The sequence below is a fragment of the Populus euphratica genome, unplaced genomic scaffold (assembly GCF_000495115.2).
Source record: "Populus euphratica unplaced genomic scaffold, PopEup_1.0 scaffold420.1, whole genome shotgun sequence".
NCBI classification, from domain to species: domain Eukaryota; kingdom Viridiplantae; phylum Streptophyta; class Magnoliopsida; order Malpighiales; family Salicaceae; genus Populus; species Populus euphratica.
This window is the reverse complement of record NW_011500192.1, coordinates 136,966-159,047: the sequence shown is the minus strand read 5'-3', so window position 1 is coordinate 159,047 and position 22,082 is coordinate 136,966. Positions and strand designations below refer to the sequence as shown.

General features: G+C 30.2%; 1 protein-coding gene and 1 pseudogene across 1 annotated transcript; one reads left to right on the top strand and one right to left on the bottom strand.

Annotated features, from left to right (window-relative positions):
* Positions 1 to 3,822: 3,822 nt before the first annotated feature.
* Positions 3,823 to 7,927, top strand: LOC105111728 (protein trichome birefringence-like 37). Its single transcript, XM_011007171.1, has 5 exons — positions 3,823 to 4,363; positions 4,481 to 4,643; positions 6,692 to 6,867; positions 7,009 to 7,167; positions 7,300 to 7,927. Exons 1-5 carry the CDS (start codon positions 4,071 to 4,073, stop codon positions 7,586 to 7,588), a joined length of 1,080 nt encoding a protein of 359 aa, XP_011005473.1. The 5' UTR covers positions 3,823 to 4,070; the 3' UTR covers positions 7,589 to 7,927.
* A 7,511-nt stretch (positions 7,928 to 15,438) lies between these two features.
* Positions 15,439 to 20,149, bottom strand: LOC105111727 (protein CHUP1, chloroplastic-like; annotated as a pseudogene).
* Positions 20,150 to 22,082: the final 1,933 nt, after the last annotated feature.

Genomic DNA, 22,082 nt, shown 5'->3' with positions numbered 1-22,082 from the left:
TTAAAAAATTCAAAAATTTAACAAATTCTATTTAAATCACGTTCTAAAACGCTATCTTCACTGGTTGTGATTGTTGATAAAAAAAATTTAATATTTAAATGAAATATTTGCAAGTGGACCTTAATTGAGGAATGTATGCTGTTTAATTATTTATTTTTTCATGATCAGTTAACGCTACATGTGCACGTTACATCTAAGAGTGCCTTCTTAACACCCTCTTTGGATTATTGGATAAGAAATGTATTAATCATAACAATTAAAGTACCATACAATATGCATCTGCTTTATCAAAGATGGATGCCATTAAAATCTCTGAAAACAATAGTTATTCTACTCAGTTTTAAGAAATCATCAAGTATTTCGTTAATAATTTATTATTATTATTATTTATTTGATGATAAAAGATATTTTGGAGTAATTTATACGTCAATCAGTAAAGATTAAATTCTATTTATAAATGATCATGGACGCATCCGGCCTCTAACATTAGTCTAATGTATGTTCTTAAAAATAAATTATATAATTATATCGATTAATCTACAATTAAAATTCAAAAATCCAAATTAAAAAGTGTACTTTCTTGTACCTGTAATATTAGTTCATTAATGGAGTAACAAAGAAAATCATTTTCCTTTAATGATTAAATGATTTGATGGCGGCGAAGAATATTAACTCAACAAAGATAAATTTAATTTAAATTAATAAATAAAAAGTTATTGATTTAAATTTTAAATACAAGGCGGAAAAAACGAGATGAAGGTAAAAATAGTGCTTGATAAAAAAAATTAAAACAATTTTTTTAAAAAAATAATATTAAAACGATGATTTATATTAAATATGTTTAACATTTTAAAATTCTAATTCTAATTATGAAACTATGATAATTTTAACTAAAATAAGTTATAAAATTTAATTATCAATAAATCTATTATTAAATGATAAAATTTTAAAAAAATATATAATAAAATAATTTTTGTAAGCAAAAATACAAATTTAAATAAAATTATAAAAATATTATTTGCAGTCTTACAAAAAATTTCAAAACTTTAATTGCCCTAAAAGTTTAATCTGAGATATAATAATATTTAAGTATATTCTTAGTAAAATCTTATCTAATGGTCAAATGGAAAGATATAATTGATATCATAAAATTAAAAATATATATATATATATATAACACTATTTAGCTTGATTGAAACAGCCGAAATGTCCCTGCCCTAATTTGTACATAGATTCTAAGTGAGATGAATTCTATTCCAGTTTATTTTATTTTTTAAAACTGAAATGAGATATATTCATCATTACAGACGGAATAATTGGCATCCTTGGTTGAGTTATTTAAGCTGGTGGTATTGAATTTAGAATAGAAAAGCAAGGTTTTGCTTGGAAGTTGGTATCATTTTGGCCGCCATAAGAGATCATTCCGACAATAAAATCCTGTTGTGGTTTATTAACGAAGCAATGACGTTGAGACATTGGAGAGTAGAAAACTGCTGTTCCTCGTGTCATTTTGAATTATTCTTTTGGAGAAACCCACTTTGCCTCTTCCAAAGGCTGGTTCCCAGAACTTCTAACGCAGTAGTGGAAGTCTCTGTTTCCCATTTAAACTTTAGGAAGATGAGGCTTAAAATGCATGTTGTTTTTACTTTACAGCAAGTTGATGTTGCAGCAAGGTGCCATGTCAATGATTGTTACTTTGACTCGTGATGTAAACAACTAGAATTCAAAAATAAATAAATAAATAAATATTTCAAATTATACTTTGCTGAGAGAGTAAATTCTCATATTATTACTATTATTCATAGTTTATATTTTATAATCAAATTATGATGCAAAATCTTCAAATATGGCTGGGTTAGATTGATGGTATATTTGCGAGAAGTTGTTTTTAAGGTTTTTTTTATTTAAAAATATATTAAAATAATATTTTTTATTTTTTTATTTTTGTTTGATGTGAACACATAGAAAATATAAAAACATCTAAAAAATTAATTTAAAACAAAAGAAATCAAAGTGATTATTGTTCCAAAATCTTAGAGATGGCAGTCTAGTATAAATTTGAAGGTCTTTTTAGGATTTGATTGTAAAGTTATATATTTTTAATTAAATTTATATATTAATCTAAACTAAATAGCTTCTTAAACCATTTAAGAGTACATCTTGTTGACTGTATTCAAGAATTCTTTCTGTTATCATAACAAATAGTACAAGGGTTCCGGTAAAAAAATAAATAAAAATTAATTAGTTAATTACTAGAGACCTCAAGATATTGTGTGGTTATACGCAGGAATAGACGAGGATTTTTATAATATTCTATCAAGAGAGAGGTAATTGTCCCTCTGATGTAAGAAGATTCCATGGATATTGAATGATTGAAAATTAAAAAGCATGATTATTATTAGCAAGAAAAGAGAAACGCATCCTCATTATCTATGGAACAAGCAATAGACGGCACGGCACACAAGGACCAGACAATGGCCCTAGTAGACGGTTCACCAACTTCATGATGGGTCCCATGTTGGTGGACCCATTGGGTCCTGCCTCTCCTATAGGCACTGTCGTCAGGCCCACTTTCAGAACACAACCACATAGGTACGCTCTTAGTGGACCGGTGGCCTTCCTCATATTTTTTGTAAGCTTTCTGGCTGTATGCAGAAAAATGTTGTGTGTTCAGGAGATGTTTTTAAAGTATTTTAATTTTTAAATAATTATTTTATTTTAAAAATTAATTAAAAGTAAAATAATAAAAAAATTATTTTGTTTTTAAAAACACTTTTAAAATAAAACTCTCGGAATCTTTATCTACTATTGCGTTATAATTACTCTACTAGTTTATTGCATGAAAAGCTTTGGTTGTTATCAAGTCACCTAATGCGGCACGATAGATATTTGATTAGTTAAGAGATCGATTGGAATCATCTATGCATGATGGTGGGATTTGATAGATCACCATAGCTTCTTCTTGATCGATTGGAAGTGAGGAATTGTAAGATCAAAGGGATAGTTTGGTGTTCAATTATAGAAAGCTTTTTACTCACGTTTAACCCTTGTCCGTCCCTAGCTAGCTCTTTAAAGACCTTTCAACTAAACTTTAATTTTGTGTTGAGCTACACTTGAACCCAAAAAAAGCATGGACATTATCACTTGTCAATTCATGTTAAATACTCAAGTCTGTTTCTTTCTTTCTATTAACATCAATTGATCATATTAATTTACATTTTATTTATTTTATTTACATGTTTTTTTTTTGTCATCTCATGTTGCGATCTCATTAATGGCAGTTTATGCGGTTGTTATGTTTATTTACTTTTAAATCCCTATTCTTTCTTGCTAATTATGTATATTGATCAGGAATCTTTAAAATTAACAGGCATTAGGCTTAAACTACAAATTAAATTAAGAGCACGTTTGTCTTACTGATGTGGTTCTGATCTGTTTTATCTATTTTCCTTTTAAAAATTCTCAATCGACGTTTTTTTTGGTCTTTTTATTATAGTCATTGCCTAACTAGTCATATTTTCAATAACATTGATGATTATATATATATATATAAAAAAAAAATCATGTTTGTCTTTGCATTATGACTATGTTTTTTTAAAATAATTTTTTATTTTAAAAAATATTTTCAGGAGGGATGACCGGCTGTCGAAATTGTAACACCGATTTTTGAAATTTAGCTGTTTAATCACCAATAATTTAACGTGCATGTGTAATTTCATGTCAGTACATGATTCATATGCCCGTGACATGCAAGGCCAATAGAATGTTAAGAGAACCTTTCAAGAAATAAGAATTTAAACCCCATTACCTCCGCATTGCGCTAGCTATACGCTATATCAACAAATCCTTCCAAGATTTCCGACCTCATGTCCTCTCTCTCTCTCTATATATATATATAAAGAAAGTCAGTGCCAGCCTCCTTCACTTAGCATGTGAACCCACCCTAGCTAGCGGCGCCCCACTCCCTAACTACCTCCCTCTCTCAGGGACTCGCTTCTCGCTTGTATATAAGCTCAATTCACTAGCAAATTGGTATATCCCGAAACATTGCCAGGAACTCAAAATCCAAGATGGGTTTTAAGTGCCGAGTTTTGTTTTCCATTTTCTGTCAATGTATGCTTTTGCTTTTACAAGAAGCAATAGCTGGACAGCACCACTACAATGTTAGCAGGTTGAAGGGGAGAAAGCAAGTGAGTGGTTGTGATTTGTTTCAAGGGAGATGGGTGGTTGACACTTCTTATCCTCTCTATGATTCCTCTGGCTGTCCATTCATTGATGCTGAGTTTGATTGCCAAGGGTATGGCAGACCTGATACTCAGTATCTCAAATACTCCTGGCAACCCGATTCTTGCAATATACCAAGGTACGTACTAGCTAGAATTACTCACTTCAATTCATTCCTTTCATTGAACGGAAGACCAAGAACATAAACAAGCACTATGGTTATGCTGTTTTTTTATTGTTATTGTTTCTTGTGCAGGTTTAGCGGTGCAGATTTTTTGGCAAGGTGGAGAGGGAAGAAGATAATGTTCGTGGGGGACTCGCTGAGTCTGAACATGTGGGAATCATTAGCATGCATGATTCATGCTGCCGTGCCCACTGCCAAGACAACTTTTTCAAAGCGGAACTCCGTGACCTTCGTTGTGAGTACTTTACCAGTTCTTCTCCTTTCCATTTCAAAAATCAAAATCAACCTCAACCGATTTTGTCTGCACATCTCCTTATTACTATTGCATGTTTGTCATTTTCCATCTTATTTTTATATGTTATTGATTATTCCATTGTTCTGCTTTTGAGAAAATGTCTGCTTCCAAATTGTAGTTTGGCCTTTTTCCTTGAACTATTACAGTATTAACCATAATGAGTAGCTTCTTTTTTTTTTTCTTTTTTTTTTTATGTGTAGCTGTTGTTTATGCTGCCCAGTGAAAACTACAGGTTTATTTAGTTTACTTAAGGCAATTTAGACTTCGTTACTCCACCATTCAAAATGGGGTCTCGTGTTTCCAATTAGTAAATGAGCATGGAAGGCACATAGATTGTTTGTCTCTGCTGAATGGAGACATCAAGGCACGAATTACACAAATATGCCCATAATTCTCCCTGGTTATTAAATGTAGAGGGTCACAGAAATTTCCTCTTTTCTAGTCTTCTGTGGTAGCATATCTTAAATATAGTAAAGGATCTCAATTCCCAGATAGTGTTTCGTTAAACAGTGAGTGAGGGTCCCAAGAATGATTGACCGACCGAAGAGACAATACATACACGTCTGTAGCTTTCTAAATTCCGTGACTCTTTATTCAATGTGAGGGGAGAGAGAGAGAGTCCACGGCCCATAAAAAAATAAAAATAAAATATGATAAAGAAATTAATTAGGACATCATTAGTTGCCATCTTGGACCAAATTAGAGGAAATTGAGTGGCCCCATCACTTTCCCTTGACAGCTGTTTTGAAGAAGCTGCCAACCTGTGGTTTTCTTGTTATAATAGACGGCTGGCCGTGAATAATTATTTTACTTATTTCATAATGTTTATGTATATTATTATTTAATCACATTATTATTGGATATAGCTATCAGCATACACAAATTTAGGAGCCATCCCACTCATAATCGATTGGCTCTCCTTCAGAGTTTAACTCCGTTAAGGACCGGGTCTGTGGATTGCTAGGCAACTCATAGATTATGGAACGAACCCGGGTTAGTTCTAAAACTTCTTCATTTCAGTGAGTTCTTTTAAGAAAAACTAAAATGATATCTTGTAAATAAAGATTTTAAAAATAAAATAATTCATTTTAAATAATTAGCTCGTCGAGTTAATTGCATTATAAATTAATTTTTCTAAGTCCAAAAACTTGATCTGATGAATATCTAAAATAATTTAAAAAAAATCGGAACGATGGAGTTAACCTTCCGGGTCACTGATTTTACTTGACGTGCGAGATGAATAAGGTGGGCAGCTCTATAACAGTACTGTGGTGTTTCCGTGAATTCAATTACCACCGATTAGTGCTAATTAACTGCTAATCTAATATTCATGAAAACTAGATTTTGTAAGACCTTTTAAGCTTCACGTGAATGCTTGTCTAGCGGCCAGTTCTTCATCAGAAGAACCATGGATGGCTACTGTGACGCTTGTGAGTGATTGACTGCCCAGACAGCTCTATATTATATGTTCTTGAGAATAAGAATCTTGCATTTATTATTCTGCTGTATTATTACATTTATTATTCTGTCTCCTCGAAATAAGTGGGTGCGAGAATTTGAGGAGATTCTATCTTACGCTACTGAAAAGCATCACTGGAACCATTTTTTTCTTCTTTTTTGTGCTACTTGACATGTAAAAGGTTTTTAAAATCATAGCGATGTGGATCTTAGCATTTTATGGCCATTGTTGAGTTACATATATAGATCATCATATCAATTATGAAGAAGCAGAAAGGGGTTAGTTTCTCTGAGATTGATCTTGAAGGAAGAGGGCATCTCCTGTAGTAAATCCAACAACAAAATAAAAGTAAGAAAAAAAGTTGTGCAATATAATCTTGACTCTTCGTCATATACTCCATCTCTAAAGTGCCAGTAACAAGAACCATGGATTCAAGAGAGTTGTTTGCTTACATCCATAGATGAAAAGAGATTTAAACACAAAGTATTTACAGTATCTATTTCAAGTGGCTAACAAAATAGTGTTGCAGGACTACGGTTTAACGTTGTACATGTATCGAACACCATACTTGGTAGATATTGTTCGAGAAAATGTTGGCAATGTGTTAAACCTAAACTCCATAGAGGCCGGCAATGCATGGAAAGGGATGGACATGCTCGTCTTCAATTCCTGGCACTGGTGGCTTCACACTGGAAAGTCCCAAGGGTATTTCCCTCCCTCCATTCTCGCGCCCTGCCAGCGCTATGTAGTGTAGTAATTTCTTGTTTTTATATGCATGTACATGGCTGTCTCCGTTTATATGGAACTCTAGTTTAATAGCTACCATTATTGGCTGTGCAAATGCAGATGGGACTACATCCGGGATGGACCAGCATTGTACAAAAACATGGACCGCATAGAAGCGTTCAGTAAAGGATTAACCACATGGGGCAGATGGGTTGACCAAAATGTTGATCCTTCTAAAACTAAAGTCTTCTTTCAGGGGATTTCGCCGACACATTATCAGTAAGTGGGGCAGAAAACATGCATTAAATTAACGATATATATATATATATATATAGTTGTTTGAGCATCAAATGCAATGCAGCAGCACTAGAAACACAGCTAATTTTATTCCGACTATTTTTATAAAACCAGGGGCAAGGACTGGAATCAGCCACAAAAGAGTTGTTCTGGAGAAGCAGTGCCCCTATCAGGGTCTACATATCCGGCAGGTGCACCTCCGGCGGTTGGTGTTGTAAGCAAAGTGTTGAGCTCAATTACGAAACCAGTTTATCTACTTGACATAACAACACTATCACAATTAAGAAAAGATGCCCATCCCTCAACTTATAGTGATGGATCTGGCACAGATTGCAGTCATTGGTGCCTGCCTGGATTGCCTGATACTTGGAACCAACTCTTATATGCGGCCCTCCTCATGTGAAGGTCAACATCAAAATCTCACTTTAGTTTTCTCCTTTTCTTTCCTTTTGTATAGAATTGTATAATTATGGGGGGGCAAGAAATTCTCATTTACTCCCGAGGAGGCAAAAATCAAATGTAAAGTGATTGATTTTCTTAATCACAATAATTACCCTAAGATGATACAAAGATAGGTGACAGATGCAAATGGCATCTGATGATTGTGTGAAGGAAGTAGAAATCCATTGGGAAGTAAGCTTAAGTTTGTCCATGTATTGTCAGACTCGTTTGCTGTTATTTAATTAGATTTTACAGATAGTGAATTTATGAGTAGCCCATATTGAATGTTGCAACGCTTTCACTTTCTTCTTTCATTTGCAACGACTAGCAAAGTAGGATGTTCCTATCCTAAAATGTACGAGCTCTATGGCCCTAAGAAATGATCTAAATAACACGAGTTTAAGGGAAGTAGAGACAGAGAAATCTGCCAAAAGCATTACACGGCTGTTTGCCACAGAAATGTGGAGAAGCATGCCTTTCGAGGGTCCTGCATCATTTACAGCAGTGACCTGAGGAGAGCAAGATTGGTTTTCAGACACGGACATTCTAAACTCTATGTCCATGCCATCGCACATGCAGGACACATCATATTCATGGAACAGACTTGCCCATACAGTGTTTACACAGTAACATAAATGGCATACAGAACAACTTTACATAAAAAAACGAGGGATACCGAATTAAGCCCTGCCCCTGGCACTTCGTAAGAATAGCCACTGAGCTAAAAGACTCTTCGGTGAGTATTTTTTCACAAACATTGACCATGCCCATTAATACTAAAGATGTACTAAATCAAATCAAGAACAGCGAAACAAAAAGTAGCACCGAACGGTGGCATATAAGAATATGCAGAATCAAGGAAAAAATTTATGGCACGGCCATTTGTTATACTTGAAACCTCGGATGCATTAGATCCGAGACAGAAGTACACCATGTAAAATTTTCAGTGTATGTGAGTGCACGAAGGTAATTTACCACTAATGGATAATAAGAAGTGAAAACTAGCCTCAGTAAATCTACCACAATCTTAGATTTACCAATTATTGATATTTATATTATTATTTTATTGATAATTAATTTATCAATAAAATCATTAACAAAAATACTCCATTGGTAAGTGATTTTTGTATATTGGTAATCCTGTTAATAATAAAAAAATATTATTACTAATAAATTTATTGATAAAAAAGATGCACTAAAAAAATATTATATGTTTTATTCTATTGGTGTTTCTCTTAGAAAATATCATATGTAATTTCGTCGGTAATTATTTAAAAATATTTTTTTTAAATCTATTTTACAAAACTATAAAATAATTATATTAATATAAATTAACACTCTATAATACTCAAAACACTTTAAAAAAATCCTACAACAATATTCATACAATTATTAAAAACAAAAACAATTAAAAATAAAATAAAATAACAAATATAGTGAGAAAAAAAACATGAAAAAAAAGAAGAAAAAATCTTACCTTAATATGGTTGCAAGTGAAGTTAATAAGAGAAAAAAATAAAAATTAGTAAAGTGTATATATATTAATTAAAAAAACTAAATAAAAAAAGAAAAATAATGCATACCTGAGCATGGAAAAGAAGAGAAGGAGTTGAAAAAAAAAAAGAGAAAGAAATCAATATTGAAATTTTCTATATATGGGGGGAAGAAAACGAAGAAGAAAGAAGCCCTGCCTATTGTGAAATTAGGGATTATAGTCTTTTTATTAGACGTTTTACTAATAAATAATTAAATATTAATATTTTTAATCATTTCTGTAATATTTAATTTAAATTTTTAATTTAATCAAAATTTTTAGAAACCACTAAATATCATCAAAAACTTTTTCATCCGTCAGTGATTTTGTTTATAATATTTAAATTAAAATTTTAATTTAATAAATTTTTAAAAAAAAACTGTCAAATAACACCCACTACTTTTCAATCCATCGATGATTTTGTCTTTAAAAAATAATAATTAATAGTATAACTAGGAAGTGAACAATTCCAACACTCTTTGAAAAATACCGACAAAATTTTTTGTTAGTGATGCCCTTTATAATTTGACAAGATGAACAATATTTATATTTTACCAATGAATTTACCAACGGATTTTACCATCAGTAATTCCATTGGTAAAAATAGCATATCATTATTTTTTTTGCTTTATTTTAATTATTTTTTCCCACTATAATTCCTTCGATAAATATTAAGGAAATATTTTTGTTTGTAAAATCCATCAACAATTTACCAACAAAAATATTCCCCCAGTATTTCTATTTGTATTTATTGTTTTTCTTGTAATGTAATAAAAGCTAATAGCCAACATATAATGCATCATTCATTATGTAACAATCACCACTTTTGTCTTCCATTTCTTCAATATACACAACACTTAAACATACCATTCCACCGCTGACAACTCTATAATTTTTCCACTCCAATGTTCCATAAAAACATGTGTTTAAGAAAACAATGATTGGTATATTTCATAGGTTGGTTGTTAGTGTTAAAGTAATTCAAATCAAACATAAAGGGAGGTTAGAATTCTCAATAATCTGTTTATTATGAGTGCTTAAGTTAACCTAAATACAAAGGAATTATATATAGGTTAAACTGAAAATATTATTTTACCCTTAATAAATAAAACTAGATAAATATTATTTAACATCTCCTCTCAAATTCACGATACGGCAGCTACAAGCATCGAGAGTTTGCCAACTAAAAAACAAAAACGAGAGATAAAATACGTCTTGGTAAAGAAATCTATAATGTGCAAGGAAGAAAGAACAAATGGCAAAGTAATGATGTCATGCTTAAGATGATGACGAGTACGAAGACAATCGATCTCAATATGCTTAGTTCATTTATGAAAAACCGAGTTGTGAGTAATCTAAATAGAACTTTGGTTATCACAATACATAAGAATAGGATGAGAAAAGAAAACTCTCATATTAACAAGTAACCAATGTAACCAAACAATCTTTTTTGTAGTAAATGTCATGGCAAAAGCTGAAGGAAAGTTGAAATACCATATTTTACATAAGTGAAAGATAAGATATCACTCCAAAAAAAATTACAGAAATTGAACAAATACCAAATTGCAAAAACTGAAGAAATGACGAAATACCAAAATAAATACAAAGACAAAACATAAATATGAAATTGTAGAACCTAAAGCAAAGTCGAAATTCCAGATTTGGTAGAAGTAAAAAACAAAAACGAGAGAATTTATTAATCATTTATTTTTCTAACAATGGTGGGCTTATTTGTGGAGTCTTCTCACTCTATCTTTAAGCATATTTATGGAAAGATTTATTGTCTTCCTTCTTCATAACCAGCAAATTAGATCTATCTAGGACAATATCAATATTAAACTTGTATAATTTTATAAAAGCCTCTACTAACTCTTTCCACCTTCTAATATTGATATTATCTATCCTCATGTACTCGGCTAGGTAGTGTTGCTCAAACTATCCTAAAATAAATGGATCAACAACTTTTCATCTTTTACTACTTTCATCATTTTATTATAATATACCTTTTGGTGAGTTATTGGGCATTAGCTACCGGTGTATTTTATGAATTCTGATGCTCTAAATTCTTTTGGCACCTTCACATTAGGAAACAAACACATCTCTACAACTCTTAAGGGTCAAACAACTCAACCCTTATCTTTTCACTTTAATATCTTGATTTTTCTAGGAATAATTTTGAAAAAATTAAAAGTTGAAGATCTAATTAAGAATTGAATTGATTAGATAAGAAACCAATGACTATTTCGTAAAGGGCTCTGAAATGTAGGGGTCTAATTACAATTTATATAGGGGACCTAATTAAAAAATATTAAAACCTTAATGATCAAATTGAAAATGACTACCTCAGTTCAAGACAATAACGTTTCACGTTCCCTGTTTTTTTTTATTTTCTTCCTCTAGAAACAAAAAACATTATAGTTTTGAAATCTGATCTAACTCCAAAAATCAATTTAAAATTTGACCAACTTGGAACTAGTATTAGGTTAGGTTAAAGAAAAGAAAAAAAACAAAAACCTAGCATAATTTGATAACTCAACTAACTCGATCAAAAATTTAATTATATTTCATGAACTTTTATTTTTTTATTAAAATAATATTTTTTTAATTTAAAAAAATTAATTCAGACAATCAATTATTCAACCAAAACTCGAAACCTGTACGTTGGACGGTCGTGAGTTTAGAAATTATGTATGGAGGAGACCACCTGCAAAAAAGAAAACAAAAAAATGCTGACGGTATCAGCTCAACCCAGGCAAACGGTAGACCGTTTAGTCTACCACGAATCCAATCTTCAGTCCAATCTCCTTCACGCCCCGACGTGCCTTTAAACGCCGAGGAAACCCACCACCGACAGTCCAACAATGGCAGGACTGTCGGTGTTTTTGTCCAACCAAAACACCAAGTCCCCAAGATAAGGAAGGACTGCTGGGGATAAGTAGGAGTCCACTTCCTATAAAAGGAGACTCGAAGAGCAACACAGGGGACGGGTAAAAAAAAAAGGGAGGGAGAACATAGAACAGAGGAGAGAACCAAAAAAACCCAAGAGACGAAGGGAGAATTAACGGGTGAACAGAGACAGAGAGAACGAAAGGAAAGAAAGACGAAAGGAAGCGTCTCCCAGCAACAAGCACCGGTGGATTCTCGTCCTAAACGCCTGTAAACCAGGTAAGTCTTCGTTCCTCCTTTCCTGCAATTTAATTAACTATGTACTGTAGCAGGTGTGCGTAAACCGTTCACGCACACCTGCAGATTAAAAAAAACCAAGGGCCGGTTACTGGATCGTCTGGGCCGCTGGGTCTTGTCTAGCCCATTTAAGATTATAAATGTATTTGTAAAAATATATTTTGTATCTTTTAATATATAAAATTATAAACTAATATGTAAAGTATATTTTTGATATTGAATAAAAATAAAATTTTTTATTTTCATATTTAACTTTAAAATATTTAAATTTTAACTTAATAAAATAAAGATTTACTTATCAAAAATATTTTTTAAAAAACTTTAAATAGATTGACAGTTAAAAAATATAAAAATACCTTAATTTATATTAGATAAAAATCTTCTTATTCAAATTATATCACTATTTAGAGTTTTTAATAACTAAAATACTAGATAATGATTATATCTTCTTTTTAATAATAAAGAATAATAATTTCTTGTTTTTTTCACACACATTACCATAAAGATCCCAATTAAAAAAAACAATTATTGTAATGCTGCATACATGCAATGATAGACTTTGTATGAACTAAAATGAATGAATCAAACAATTCAAAATAGATTTTTTTAAATCTTGAAGTCTAGTTCATGTTAGATTATAATATTGTAAACTTATTTAAAAAATAATGATATTCAAGTATAAACACATATTAAATCAAACTTTAGAGTATGATCTATCACTCTTGTTCATAAAAATATCCTTCTAGAATAAGAGTATGGTCTATCATTCAAAATAGATTTTTTAAAATCTTGAACTCTAGTTCATGTTAGATTATAATATTGTAAACTTATTTAAAAGATAATGATATTTAAGCATAAACACATGTTAAATCAAACTTTAGAGTATGATCTATTACTCTTGTTCATAAAAATATCCTTCTAGAATAAGATTTTTCAAAGTTTTATCCAATGATAAATAATTTTTTATTTGTTTAGAAGGATTTATACAAAACTATATTTTCTTTGTCCTTGTGTATTTTATTGAAAAAAAAAATATGGATACAAGTGTTGGTGAGACTTGTGCATTAGTGAGTAAATAGAAGTATATGCAACGAGGAAAATAAGAATTGAAAATCTAAAATTATTGTAAAATTATAATATCGATAATAAAATCATGATTTTACCTTATTTAAAATGGTTTTGGTATAATTTTATTATTTCTTAATTTTTACATGGTTTTACATAATAAATATATATTGACTTGTATAATTTTTATAATCATAAAATTAATAATAAAATTATATAATTTTACAGGTAACTAACAATTTTTACAAGGCAACAATGGTGAGGGTGGCATTAGAGATTTTCTTCATATTTTAGATATTCAACAGTATACCCGGTAAAAGTTGGACGGTCAGGTAATCAAAGTCATAAACAAATGGGCACTAAGTACACTACCTAAGGGCACTGATAAAATAAAAGAATGAACCAAAGAATCATGATAAAATATTGATTCCAAGATCGCCACGGTCAAGGGCGGAACTAGGAATGTTTTTTTGCCTTGGGCTACATTATAAATATATATATATATATATATAAATAAATTATTTTTTAAGATCAATTATTAACTGATCATTAATTTGTATATATAAATTTATCAAATTAATAATAAAATATTAATTCAAATACATAACATAAAATATAAAAAATAAAATAAAATTTAAAGTAAATAAAATTGAAAATAAAAATAAAAATAAATTACACTATCAAAATTGAATCCTTTAATATTTTGTAGAATATAATTCATCTATAATAGAATTTAAATCAATATCTTTAACAAGTTTTCGTTCAATGTAAATCATTATAGAATCCGTTAAGAACTCTTTTTTTATTGGTTGATGTTTATTTACTTGGTTTAAAGAATAAAAGCATAATTTTTTCTCTCTTGCATGATTGATTTTCCATTATAATTTATAATCTATTCAAATAAAAAGGATTAGGGAAGTCAGGTATAAGATGAAAAGATAGTAATATCATAATAAAATATTTATGAAATGCAGAATATACAAGGATAAAATAGTGATATAGACTACAAGAAGATTTGAGAAACTTATTTTTGAAATAACTAGTAAATTATTTTTTCATATGTTTATTTCATGTTTTTTCATGAGTCTAAATTCGAACCTCACATCCTTCATGTCATTTTTTTCATGTGTTTATTTTTTTTTATATCCTCGTAACTTCAATTATGGTTGTTGTGTATAACCTTGGCTTGTTCAAGTTCAACTCAAATTAATGTTAGCTTGGCTTGAATTGGTTTTAAAAAATTAAAAAACTATGGTCTAGATTAATGGTTCATTAAAAAAAAACATGAAAGAGAAATTATCATTAAACAATCTGGTCACGATTCCTTCTACTTTATATATATTAAAACAATGCACTTAACAAGGTTTCAATGAATCATAACCTATAAATTGAGATCCATTAAAATATTTAAAAAATTTAATATATTTAAATTATTAGATTTTTAGGGTATAGTTTATTGCAGTAAATGTAAAATATTGAATTCAAAATCAAAGTTAAAACTTCTAAATTTTTATATGATGATTTTATATTTTTATAGCTTTTTGATATGTTATTGAGAAATAAAAAGCTAAAACTCCATGTTAGTATGTTAGTTGAAAAGCATGTAAATTTAATTCTCACACATTATTTTTGTTTAGGTTTTATGCAAAAGACTAAAGAAAACAATCAATTAATTATTTTTGTTAGGTTTTTCCGTGAAAAAAACAAAGAAAAAGTGGGTTATTATATTTTTTTATAACAGGGTTGAAAGAGCGACACCTCGAAGGAAACAAGCTAAACAAAACAAGCAAGCAAGCCATCAAAGTATAATGAGTCGGAGGTTAGAAAAAACTTGGAGATTTCCCTGTGATTAACTCTGCGCACTTACATTGGTAGCCTTTTTGCTGGCTTCTTTTGACATTCCACATGGGACAAAAAATATGGGTTACTTTCCTATTTATTTAAGAACTATTGACGTAATAGATCGGCATTAATTTTTTTACCTGGGCTACAGCCCACCTAAGCCTTCTAGAAGGCTCCGTCCTTGGCCACGGTCATAGTATAGATGACAAACATGGTGTTTTATCTTTACAACAAAAGGCAGCAATTCTGAAGCTGAGTTTGCTACAGATTAGCAAGGTGTAGATCCGCATACAAGTTTCTGTTGCTGCTGGTTTTGACATTGTACATGACATGATCTGGGTTTATCTCTCAATTCTCGGAATGCCCTCATTGTTTCCACATCGAAACCTCCAGCAAACTGCCACAAAAAATGAAAGCACTAGAGCCTCACTGCAACAAAGTATAATTATTCTAATCGTTAAAGGTAAATGCAAGCAAATGGATCTTCACCTGATGTACCCGGAATGCATATCGAACGCCTTGGACTAACAACTCCTCTTCTTCGCCCCCCCCCGCCAACAGTCTCAAGTTCTGAAGATACTCTCTTCAAGAACTTCATCGCTATTTTCACAGATGCCAACTGAATCTGCAACAATGTGTGAGTAGAACTAAATAAGTTCAGAACTAAATAAATCAGAACTATTGATGAAGCTTCAAAGCAAAAAACCCAAAAGAAATTAACGACTTAAATGCCTACTTAACAACTGAATCAACTGCTATTTAACAAGACAGTCAACAATCTGCATTGTATCTACTGAAGATTAAGTACATGATCTATGAAGTAAATATTATGCTAGCTTCATCATATAATTTGAATAAGTTTAGAAGTTTAGTCCTATCAAAAAGGGACAACAAGTTCTTTAAAGTTCTGTTGGGCTTTTACAGCTTTAAAATCCTTCGAGCTATATTAAAAAAAGAAAAAAATGTGCTAGTTTTTACGGGGCAACTTAGAGATTCTATATCAATGAATCCAAATTCCAAAGCAAACAAGAAAATAAATTTTAGAAATCTGGAAATTACATGCACGCTAGCAGGCTAGCAGGCAGGCGTTGGCAGAGAAAATGACGCAAAAATCTAAACTTTTCTTTTGTCATCTTGTTACCCCTGGTATTTTTACAATAATGCCTAGCAAAATAGGAGTATTTTTTTTGGATTACAGCATAGTAAAAGAACAATAAAATAATACAGTAACAAATATTTTAAAAAATAGCATAATTTAAAAAGTTATAGATAAATATTTATATGTAACACTCTTAAATGGTAAAATTATTAGATACAAGATTAAAAAAAAAAAAGATCTCATAGATATATTGAAACTTCATAATGACATCATTAAAAAGATTTTCATGCAATAAATTCAATAATACCAAGAAAAATTATCAATAATGATTAGAATGAGCAACATAAATGGTCAAAAGATAAGTCAATTATGATATTTTTAAACAACTCGTGTAGCACACTCTATTTATATTTATAATATTTTTTTGGTGTTGTTAGATTTATTTTGTTAATATCTTTTTAATGATACCAATATTAGTTTTTAGAGCTTTGATATGTCTTCAATTTTTTTTTATTTTATTCTATCTCTCTTTTCTTTGTCACCGATGAAAAGATAAGAGAGAGAAAAAAATAAAATATAAATAAAAAAGATATCAAAAACAAAATAAAGCTTAAATAACAATATTACTAGTACCATAAAAAAACTTTGACAATAAAAATTAAACAATAAAAAAAATCACAAATAAAAAATAAAATGGACCACATAAGCTATCTAAAAATATTGAAGCTTATTTTTCTTAGGGCTACATGTGTGACCTAGTCTGATCATTAGTTGTATTTTTTTTTTTTATATTAATATTATCATCAGAGTTATAATGTTTTTGTTATTTTTATTTTTTTATTAAATTTTATTTTTAATTTTTTTATGATAAAAGTAACCATAAATAACAGTTGAATCACAAATATTATTTGCAATTATATGTTATTTTTTAAAATATTTTTATGCTATAATTTTATTGATATTTTTTTACCAATAATCCACCAAAAAATAAAAAAAGAAAAAAACTCCCCAGATGGTGAACTACAAAGTTATGTTCTCTCTCTGGTTACTAATAATTAAATATAACTATGTGTCAAAAAGTGGGATTTGTGGTGTCTGCGTGTTACTGTTGTTTTTCCTTAAACACATGTATGTAAATGGTGTTGTTGTTTTTTAAATAGTTTTTTGTGTTAATATATGTTAATAATATTTTTTTATTTTTTAAAAATTATTTTTGATATTATCATTAAAATGACTTGAAAACATTAAAAATATATTAATTTAAAATTAATAAAAAAAATAAAAAAAATTTAATTTTTTTAAAAAACACTTTTAAAGTACATAAACAAACAGGCTCTAAACACCCATTATTGTCCAAAGCCGTAAGAAAAGGTTAAATTACCTGACTAACTATTCCTGTTTCAAGCATCCAAGTCGTTGGAATTTGAAATCTTTTGTATCTCATGGTTGCTGATTCTCTCATTCTTGCTAGATTGTAAACACCATGCTCCAATCTGGACCGACAACACAACTTATGGAATTCGATAAGAAAGCTCCATTCTTTGCAATATCAAAAACAAATAAATACAGACTCAGATGGGTAAAAAAGAGATAAATATTAAGGACGTACTTTTCAAGCAACGCCTGCATTTTCTTGAGAGCAGGACCGCATGGCTAGCGGGGGTTGTCTCGAAACAACGAGGCTTCCGATTCTAGCTTCTTGAGATCACAGTAGCCAAAGGCAGCCTCACGTAATGCATCTGCCTTCTGCTCCGGCCAATCAAAGTGTTTAAGCACTGCTCTTTCATCAACCTAAATACCAAGCAAGGAAACAAATTCTTTATGATCTCTCCCAGGTCTTTAAATTAATCTGAACTAAATCAAAGGGGTTTCTTGGAAAATTGAAAATCTACCAGATAAGATAGCTCATCGTCGAGCCATTTAACAAAAGGGACGACGTCTTCGATGTCTGTAAATGCAGCAATCTCAACTTCTTTTATCAAGAACTTGATGAAATCTCCTTGTATTTCCACGTCTGTTTTTATCTGCCAAACCATACACAGAGAGGCCTTATACTTGGCTAACTAATAAATACCTCTAATCGCAGGAACAAGGCAAAACATAATCCATAATCATGTGACCAAATAACACACAAACATTTTAATTTAACTGTAATTCTAAATTTAAAGATTTCTTAACTTTAAATTAATTTGTTTTTATTTTTATTTTTGATGATTTAATAATAAAAATAAAAAATATTATTTTAATATATTTAAAAAAAATCCACTTTTAAAAAATTCCATATTTCATATAGTTGCAAACGGAGTTCATGCCTGCACACTTTCTAGATCAGATTTCAATTGCCCAATTTGCCATCAGATTCATAAAAAAATTACAACTTTTTTTCCTTTACAAATACACATATAAAGACACCAAAACCCAGAATGGCAAATCTCGTAAATATCTCAAAAGATTAAAAACAGGGAGAAACCGGTACTTACCGCTAACAAATAAGTCGACCTATTCTCTATCTCCCCAATCATATCACGGGCATTAGCCGTTACTGCTAAGGCCTCCGCTACTCCACCGCCGGAATCCCGCCGAGATTCCCTCCGCATTAACGAGTGATAAAACTCCGCCACCTCCGGAACTCTCCTCACTTTCTCCGTCCCTGATCTCTTCCCCTTTGGAGGAGGTGGCGGCTGAGGTGGACCAAACTTCTTAGCCACCGGAGGTGGAGGAGGAGGTGGTGGTGGATGAGGAGCAGGTGGACATGAAACTGAGTGATCAGAGCCGCTGGATGAAACTGACGATGATGATGTCGCCAGCGATGACAATGATCGTTTTGGTGGTGGTTTAGGGACCCTAGGAACTCGAGATGACAGAGTTGACGCAGTGAGTTCCTCAGAGTTACACCTCGAATGCCTTGGCTTCTCGGTTTCGACATTCTCTTCCAATCTCTTAGAATGATGATCTACATTTTGATTCTGGCTCGATGAACTCATAATGTCGGTACATTTGACTCCTTTCTTCAAGCTTCTAATCAAAGTAGACTGGGTTGTGGCCTCCATTAACCCTTGAAACCTCTGTGAAGAAGAGAGCTCTATTTCATTCTCACGATCTGACACCACTTTCTTCAGCTCTACAACTTCCGCTTCTAATTCCTTAACTTTCTTTGCACCCTCTTTTCTCTCCTCTCCGAATCTCAATCTCACTTCACTTAATTCGGCTTTTAAGCTCTCGTTTTCACGCTCTAGTGATTCCACCTCCTTCACTGCCTTCTCAATCTCCGTATTTTTATTAGAAATCACAGTTTCCAAAACTGGAACAATTGCCACACTCTCTTTTAACAGTTTAAATTCAAGAAGTTCAGTCTTTAAGAGAGACTCACGTTCACGAAGCTCTTCAACGAGTTTTAAAAGCTCGGTTACGTCAGGCGGACGAGGTTGGACTTGAGCAGAGGAGCGGGGGAAGTAAACACCGAAAGAGCGTGAAAAAACCGCCTTTTGAGAGGATACTTTGCCGGAGCTAGGTGGAATCGGTGGTTTTGGTGGTGGTGTATTATTATGAGTTTCAGTTTTGTTTGCAGGTGATTTTGCAAAACCATTGCCAGCCTAACCTTACCAGCTACCATAATTCCAAACTTTTAAGAGAGATATCAATGTTATCTCTCCAATGTCTCTATCGATTTGTGGGTTAGTTTTCTTGTTATTCTCTTTTTTACTTCCTTTTTATTTGGTTTCGATTTTATGGTCCACTGGTTCTTATGATGCGGGTAGAAACGAAGGCGTCGTTGTCTCCCGTGGTGTCTGAAATAAGAGAGAGAGAGAGAGAGAGAGACAGACAGACAGATAGTCTTGGAGTTTGTGTGTGAGAGAGAGATCTTGGCGAGGTTCGTTTAAGAGAGGGAGGGAAGTGAGTTAAAAGAGACAGAGAGAAACTTAGGGAACAAGTGTCGGGGAACGGTCTTCTTTTCTCGGATCCATGTTTTGAAATATGAGATAAAAATTGGATAATTAAAAAACAAAATTAAAAAGAAAAAATGAATCAATAGTAGTAAATTTTTTTGGTGAAATAATATATGTATAGAAGTCACGATTATGAAATGTTATATTTAATTAAATATTATGTTTTTGAATCATGATATTAATTAAATTTATTAGTTACTAGATATAATTTTAATTAATATTATGATTTATAATCATAATATCTATTAAATTCAAGACTATTAAGTGTTTAGTTTATAACAATCAATTAAATCAATTGATTGATTCATAAGAAAAATCATAAAATTGTTAAAATTAAGGCTTTAATGTAAGATTTTTAAAATCTAAAGATTTGATGGTTGGAGTAGAAATTTCATTGCTAATTTTAGCAAAACAACCTCTTGAAACTCATATAAAAATTTAAGTGCAATTCAATGGTTGTATTTGCATTTTAAAAATATTTTTGAAAAAATTTAAATTTTTTATTTTTTTATTTACTTCAAATTAATATGTTTTTAGTATTTTTAAATTATTTTTATATGTTAATATTAAAAATAATTTTTTTAAAATAAAAAAATAATTGATATATATTTTAATATGAAAAATTATTTGAAAAACAATTGTAACTATACTCCAAAACAAACCATAAAAGTTATGATTTTTCTAGTCATTATTTTGATATAATACAATTAAACCTCTTCTTGAACCTAAACTTGTTACATTAGTTCATAAATATATCTATTAGCTTATCATCATTTAGTTACGGTAGAAGCATATTTTAGTGTTTAGAATCATTTATTATTGCTAACTCGGCTACATCATTAATACTAAAAAATATAGGATAACTATTATATAAATAATAAGTTTTTGATATTTTAATTAAAGTTTATTTTTTAGTTTGCAAGTTGAATAAAAATATATATTTTGCTTATATTTTATAAAAAAATTCCTGTAATATTTTGCTAATTACTGTAGTTACTTTGCACGGGCTTTCATAAAAACATTATATGCACGCGTCTCTTCATCTCTTCACTGAAGAAAACATGCTTCTTAATCCCAATTTTAAAAACAATTTTTTTTAATAAAAAGTCTGTGTCATTTTTTTTTTAATGTTTTCTATATTAATTTGGTTGAGTTTTAGATTAATTTTAACTTAATTAATTGAATTATTAACAACTTAATTAAATTAAACATGTTTTATCAAGTAAATATCTTTTCAATTTAATTTAAAATATAATATGAAAGAAGTTTTAAATTATGAGTTTTCTAAATCATGTCATAAAATTAATAATTATTGGAGGAAGGTTCATAACTCTTTATTTCGAGCATGAGACCAAATTTAGAAAACCAAACCTGCAAAATTATCTGAACGTTTAAAATATTTGTCTTTTATATTAAAAAATTATCTGGACTTTTAATACCATATACAAATTAAAAAAATTATTGTTTACCCTATATTAAGTGTTGTATCAATTAATAAAAATTTTACTCTTTATTTTAGATTTATAAATAATATATATCATCACAAGCCATTTTACTTATTTTTAATAAAACAATATATTTTTTATCAATAGAAAAAGTTCAACACATTTAATCAAACACTTGAGAGTATGTATAAAAGTGTAGTTGTGTTTATTTTTTAAAATATTTTTTTATGCTGAATTACATTAAAATAATATTTTTTTATTTTTTAAAATTTATTTTTGAGATTAATATATCAAAACGATTGAAAATATAAAAAATTAATTTTTAAAAGAAAAAAATTTAA